Here is a 7,081-nt window from a genome sequence, read left to right on the forward strand (position 1 = left end):
GTTCCAGCTCTAAACGATGGAGCGAGAAACACAGCAACCTTCGATGGGGATTCAGGAGAATAGCTCAGACGGTCCTCGCCAAATCAGTTCGGATCGGGTCAATCGGGTAAAGAAGCTTCTGTTCCGTCGAATGCTTGTAGGCATTAAAGATGGGAGGTTCTTCTTGGGTGGATTCTACTGTATGGACAAGCAAGGGAACATTATTCTCCAGGACGCCGTGGAGTATCGCAGCACACGGCGATCCTCGCCTTCTCCGATGGAGCAGAGGTGCCTTGGCCTTATTCTTATCCCTTCTTCATGTCGCACATCTTGCCATGTGGATTGTTCAGTGGACGAACAGTTGTCACTGCTATCACTCAATGCAAAGTGAGTACCTTTTCAGTCTACGCTATTTCTGGATTGAGGATTATGAATTGATTATAGGTTTTAGTGGTTTGTGAATGTTGTATTGTTTATTATCTAGGATTTTAGCAGTTGATTAGGTTTCAATCCATTGAACGAATTTGACATCAGATACGATATGATTGCGGTTCTTCACTGGTTTCAATTGTGAAGGAAGGCCCATTGTTTAATTACTATGAATTGATTATGTAGAAGATTTTATTTGTACAGACTTTCTTCCCGTTTGGTTCACATGCTTACCAAGTTTTTGTGCAAGGGACTGGGAATTTGCCCCTTTCAATAAAAGGAGATGGACAAGCTTTATTCTCCCCTCTCCCGCATTAGAAAGTTCAGGAAATGACATTCTTAATTTCGAAGCAAAGAGCATCATTTGATCTACATTGCCTCTGAAACTAGGAATCACTCATATGTAAATATTTTTTAGACTAATCTAAGCGTGATTCTGAATGATTGAGCATGAAGCCATTAAAAACATCCCGTTCTGCTTCATTTTCATATGGAGAGAAAAAGAAGCTAAGAATGCATTGTTTTCTTCATTTTCGTGAAAGAAGCTCTCTGCTCCAAGAAGTTAAAAGATCTTCACACAATGTGACCGTGTGGAAAGAGTGGGTTACCATGGAGAGCTTGTTCATATGGTCAAAATCAGAGTCATAACAATAAAGCCCTTTTTTTTTTTTATGGCAATGGAGGTTTGAATCATGGGTTTTAAGTTTTGATCATCGTGTCAAGATTGATGGCATGTTTGGATCCCGTTTATCTTCCTCCAATATTTTTACCGATGCTACATTCACTGTCATAGTTTAATTGAAATGAAGTTACAAAAACGCCTCAGCAGAAGAAGAAAAAGAAAACAATTGGTGCTTTACTGAACTCAGCTGCCTTATTTTTGTGGACTTTACCTGTCTGAGGAAGTCAGAATGTTACCCAGTTCAATTAGTTGCCGGGCTTTGATTTGGAGGAGCAGATGGAAGTGAAAACATGTAGTATTTGGAGATAATGATAAGTGCAAATACGTTAGCTTTAAAATGCCCCTAGTTAGGCTTTAAGCACGCTGCATTCTGTTTGGCCTGCCTCTAAAGCGGCTATTCAGATCATAGAAATTATAGGCTTATAGAACAACTAGGAATGGAATTCCCTACTAGAAACTTAAGTGGGATAGATTTTTCTTGTTATGTTTTTCCATATGTAAATATGTTTACAGGCATCCGTTTCTCAATGCCCTCTTTAACTCACGCTTCGCTGTGGGGCGATCTAACTTGTGATTAATTGGAACTCATTTTCTTAATTTAAAGTAAGTAGTTAAAAGTATCGGGAAAAATATCGTCTTTTACCATTATGTTTAAATTAACTTTGGGAGAATTACAATCAAGTCCTGTGGAAGTAAAAAAATAACGAAACAAGTCCCAGAGGTTGTTATTCTTCACTGTAGGATTTGTCATTACAAACTGTTCAGGTTATTATTAAAACCTTTTAATAATTATTTACCTCTTGTGATACTTAATTATAATTCTCCCATTAACTTTTACTTTTGAAATTCTACCAACATTCTGTAAGAGATTTCTGATGCGACCGGTAATAGGCACACAAAGTGATTGCAGACCGATTGTCAATGTTTATATAAAAGATGTCAAATTTCGTATTCAAACCTCCAGAAGACCCGACACGGTTTCCGACTCTAGAAGTTTAAGGAAATCTCAAGGACATGTGATGTGACCAATTGATAAACCAAAACACTAACTATTGGCCACAGATAATACAGGCATGGTTCTGGCAAAAGAAAAATAAGTGAAGAAGATAATACAGGCATGGGATTTGACTTGATGAACATTAGCCCAAAAACCAAGGTTATCAAAACCTGTTAGCATATGGTGTTCCATACACAATGAGGTACGGCACGCTTCTGAGAACTGTGTCAATGGGTATTGCAAAGTTAACACCAGACGATACTCCAGTCCCTGAAAAGCAACATCATCAACTTCAACTATTCTTCATGTTCATTAACCCACTAGTTCTACTCTTAAGCTTTAAATTCAAAGCATATTTTAGCCTTTCTAATCTGTCACTCCATAAATGCACCTCACGGTTCACTCACACAAACACACCACATTGGCCAACCAAGGATGGCATCAAATACGCTACAGAAACAAGTTTCCCTATCGGTCATCAGCAGATTGCCAAATCCTTATTGTTCATTTACAAATATATGTTCATTAAAAAGCTTATATCAAGTCGCATTATTTATTCACGGATCATGATTGGTGCAATCCATTCTTTCTATTTCATATTATGCACAAGGGTTACTAGCTAAATATAATTTAACCAAATTTCATAAGAAGTAATTTATCCCATATTCTAATAAACAAGGGGGGAAAATATTTATTTACACTTCTGAAAAGGCAACATTATGAAAGTAATCTTAACAGGATTAACTAGGAAATATTTTTCATACCTTTTCTAGTAAATGTTGCTGTATTTACTCCAATAACATGACCGTGCGAATCAATCAATGGTCCACCAGAATTCCCTGTTCAGATCCACGAATTCATGTCATTAAACATCGGACCATGATACCTAACTAGTCCCGACAAATATTCAAGGAACCCAAATTCTGAAAGCCATGTCATCGCTGAAATTTTAGGTTGTAAACTCACGATAATGTCACATAAGAGTCATCGAGTCAGGAAACGGGAATTATCGTGATTCTCTATATCTTGAATAACTTTTGCATAAGAAAGAAGAAGAAGACGGCATTCCTATCTGAAACTAAGCACGTAATTACATAACAGTGTTCATGATAGAACAAAAAAGGGGGCTGAGATTCAAATGGGCGCAAAATAACAAATGGGGCCACAGTTGAACCTCCTTTTAGCTATAAGATTATGAACTCTTGGGATGCTAGTGTTACCTAGTTTCAAATACTACAAGTCCTAGTGCAGGGAAAATTTGGTAGAATTGATTGCCCTTTAATTTGTCCAACATGCTAGGGAGCAAGGTATCGTTTCTCCCCATTACTAACCTTTTTTTTAAAAAAAAAAAAAAACAAATTACTAAGAGTAGAATAGAAGGCTTGGGGTTCTAACACAACGAACTTCAATCGAACGTAAGGTTACCAGAGTTAATAGCTGCATCGGTTTGAATAGCTCCCTTGATAGCTCCCCCATTTGGTGCAGGAATCTCCCGACCTAAACCACTGATGACCTGAAGCATTTACATCAGCCAATACACATCAATCTTGAAGATTGAGGGTGATGTGATCATTATATCTTTTTGTTTTTTGTTTGTTTTTTTTTTTCCCGGTTGACATCATCATCCTTCAATAACAAAGTCAAATAAGCATTTTACAAAAGGACCAACAGTATATGTTCTATGTGAGAAACTTCAGTTCAACATGGAAGCAACTTTAAATAGAAAATAAATAGTATTTCTTGAAATTTCATCCAGGAATCTATGATTCTTTTTTCCCAATATGTACATGATAAGGTAAAGTTCACTACAGCATAGGGAAATTCTCATTACATCATATCACATTTACTTTAAATTTCTGAAAATTACCCCTGTGGTCAGAGTGTTCTCATAGCCATAAGGATTCCCAATAGCGAAGCAGCTCTGACCAACATGTATATCTTTAGATGCACCAAGAATAGCAGGCTTTATTTCGTACCCACCAACATCGACCTGCACATGGAACAAGTAATTTTGAGAGACAGGGGCTTGCAGTAAGGGAAAGTGGAAAATGAGTGTTATTGGATTGATCCGTATAGTTCCGTCTAAATCTCTTGATACTTGTTTCAGTATGTAGGAATTGTGGGGTCAGTGTATACCTTGAGAACAGCCAGATCAAATGCGGGATCAAACCCAACTATCTTGCCTTCCCTGACAAAGTTATTCCCCCTGGCATCGACTAGAAACACCTATAGGCAGCAATAGTATGGTGTGAATTTCCGCTCAGAAGAATTGCTACTGACAAAAATGATGACTATTGGATATAAGTGGTTGTTTCAAACAGAAACACTAGTCTCACATTGCCTCCCGCGTTACCTTATTTTGATCAAGTTAATTATTGTAATCATCAAATGATTTAGTTTAATTGTGTTAGGCTTACCATATCCCAATTCATCGTACCATCTATTATCATCATCAATTCAGTTGCTATAAGTAGGAGTCATTCTTCTACTTTCAACTGCCATGCTTATTCCCCTCTACTCTCTACCGGCTTACCGTCACTCTAAAATAACATTTGGTCTATTTAACTTCAGGGGATGCCACAATAAATAAAATTGAAGACGCAGAATAATGTTCAAAGTAACTCATACTGTTTAGACTGCTCCTTTTTCCCCCCAGATAACAACAAAGAGGAAAGACATCCACATTTCCTTCATTTTCCAAGAAAAAACTTTGATGTAATTAACAGCAGAAGGGAAAACCTTACAACGTTGTAAACCACCAGTATCAGTAGCCAATTTAGCAACAACATGGTAATTAGTAACCTGTTCAGCAGAAAAGAAAATTGATGAATTCTAATAGTTTAGAAGCAAATATGTGAAATCAAAATAAAAGAGAATATGTGCATAACGGACAGTCGTTGGTTCCTCATCACGATGTCTAAAAATTGTTAACATGATGCATATTAGTTCCATGGGGCATGGGTGACAAATAATATTTCAAAATGTTATTGTTGAGCGCGGACCTAAGTATACATATGTTAGAAAGAAAGCCCAAACCCAAATGTATACATATTTTAATCTTTCCACTGGATTGAATCAACATCATAACCAGTATTCCTCATCAAGTAATCATAAAAGATGAACACTTCCATGTAATCTAAATGGGGAAAGGACTGGCCAATCACTATTAGTCAACTGATAAATAAGATAAATAAGCACAGTCACATCTAAAAGGTCATGCCTGCGAAATCTAATGTCCACTAACAGTTTCATATGCCAAGGACTAATTTCTTTTGAAAAAGGTAAGGATCTAGATACAAAATTTTAACCTTTTGTAATTAAAGAATTTAAGATTTCAGATCGATTGAATATGCTAGAACAAGGAGTGCTTACAATGTGACCAAATTTATCCCAAATGAAGCCTGAACCAGTTCCTTCAACTTTTGCATCTTCATCCTCATTCAGCATGACTTCGTTAGAGGTCTTGGGGACTTCAGCCAATTCAATGTCTTTAATAAAAACAACCGACGGTGAAGTTTCCTGTGGTGATACGAATTTTAGTTTCAATAAAGCAATGTCCATAGAATGTAAGAAAGAATAGCTTCTAAACACAACTTCAAACCGTACAGTGTTTTCCACTTCTACTATCAATCATACAGACAAAATCATCCAGAAACGACACATGAAAATTGAACATAGAAAATTCTTCAGAAACCCTTTAAACCAAATAAATCCAAAACAGAGTATACATTGAACATCAAAAAAATTCAAATGATTCCAACTTCGAGGTATATGAAGCTAAATCAATGGTATTAACATATTAGCAAAATTAAGTGAATTAGAGAAAAAGGGGAACGTGAAAACGACCTGAAAGAGATGCACGATACGGTCTTCTTCTTGCTGAAGCTCGTCTGATAGAAGCTGAGCAAGTGCGGGCGGCGTTGAATTGGGATTGGACAGAGGGAGCAAAGAAGCGAGTGAAACGCAGGAACCAAAGGCAATGGCTCGTCGTGTCGAAGTGAGAGAAAGAGAAGGAAGGGAGGTTGAAGAAGAGGACAAGGGAGAGAGAGTAGTTTGGAGAGAAGCCAGTGCCATTGCCAACCGTGCCATGGTACTACAGCTCCCCATTGCATTCCCAGAACAAAAGTCCCCGCTGTCTCTTCATTTCTGGTTTCTATGTGGATAAGATGCTACCGCCCACCGGTCCCGTTTGCCATTTTATACGTTGATTCTATATGAGGAAATTAAACTTTAATTAATATAAAAAATTACAAGTGAGTATGTTTTATAAGTGTTCGTTTATTAGAAATTAATTGTTCCGGTCAAAAAACAAAAAGAAATTACAAGCAGAATTTGAACGAGGGGAAAAGTTTGGTGACAAAGATATACTCCTCCCGTCCTTAATATAGGACCCAATTCTTGAGTTGCTTTTGGTCCTAAATATAAGACCCTTTCTCATATTTATCAATCTTCTCTAAATTACCTCTATGAATACTCCCTCAACCATAATCAAGTAAAAGAGGGAGATAGGGTATTAAGAAAGATGATTATGGTGTTTTAGAAAAATGTGTCACTTTTCTTATAATTAACTAATTTACCTAACTTCCTTAATCTAATCAAATTAGTTAAATGGGTCTTATATTAAGGACAGGAGGAGTATTATATTTCCCTGGTTAAAAAAAAGATATATTATATTTTAATAGCTTTTATTTATAATTTTTTGTTTTAATTAATTACAACAACAGTCTTGTTAACAAAAGAAGTAATATTCTATATTTTCTAAAGAACTTGATGGAAAAAGAAAGACCTGTTTAATACTATCTCTGCTCCTTATTTGATTTTTATTGTGATGCTAAATATGAGAACCCAATTTATTTTGTCTTTTATATTTATTTATTTTTTTAAGATAGTTTTTCTAATAATAGTAATTCTAGACTTCTGGCTAATAACTTGATTAGCAAGAATGTTTAAAAAAAGACAATACCTATTTATTACAAATAACCAACTTAACTTAT

The 7,081-nt window shown here is 36.1% G+C and overlaps 2 protein-coding genes across 5 annotated transcripts; one reads left to right on the forward strand and one right to left on the reverse strand.

Moving 5' to 3' along the window:
• Window positions 1-7: 7 nt before the first annotated feature.
• LOC114747956 (uncharacterized) lies at window positions 8-1,458 on the forward strand. 4 transcript variants are annotated; one of them, XM_028936312.1, is made up of 2 exons: window positions 8-366; window positions 1,238-1,458. In XM_028936312.1, exons 1-2 carry the CDS (start codon window positions 17-19, stop codon window positions 1,269-1,271), a joined length of 384 nt encoding a protein of 127 aa, XP_028792145.1. In that variant the 5' UTR covers window positions 8-16; the 3' UTR covers window positions 1,272-1,458. The 4 variants fall into 4 exon arrangements, with proteins under 4 accessions (XP_028792145.1, XP_028792146.1, XP_028792143.1 ...); XM_028936313.1 differs by having other exon boundaries at window positions 1,315-1,457; XM_028936310.1 differs by lacking the exon at window positions 1,238-1,458 and adding an exon at window positions 659-1,116.
• A 533-nt stretch (window positions 1,459-1,991) lies between these two features.
• Window positions 1,992-6,253, reverse strand: LOC114747955 (protease Do-like 5, chloroplastic). Its single transcript, XM_028936309.1, has 8 exons — window positions 5,934-6,253; window positions 5,460-5,606; window positions 4,827-4,889; window positions 4,224-4,313; window positions 3,955-4,077; window positions 3,513-3,600; window positions 2,852-2,926; window positions 1,992-2,357 (listed from the first exon to the last, which is right to left on the reverse strand). Exons 1-8 carry the CDS (start codon window positions 6,192-6,194, stop codon window positions 2,251-2,253), a joined length of 954 nt encoding a protein of 317 aa, XP_028792142.1. The 5' UTR covers window positions 6,195-6,253; the 3' UTR covers window positions 1,992-2,250.
• Window positions 6,254-7,081: the final 828 nt, after the last annotated feature.

This window comes from Neltuma alba, unplaced genomic scaffold (assembly GCF_004799145.2).
Source record: "Neltuma alba isolate B1F8T4 unplaced genomic scaffold, ASM479914v2 tig00005519_pilon, whole genome shotgun sequence".
NCBI classification, from domain to species: domain Eukaryota; kingdom Viridiplantae; phylum Streptophyta; class Magnoliopsida; order Fabales; family Fabaceae; genus Neltuma; species Neltuma alba.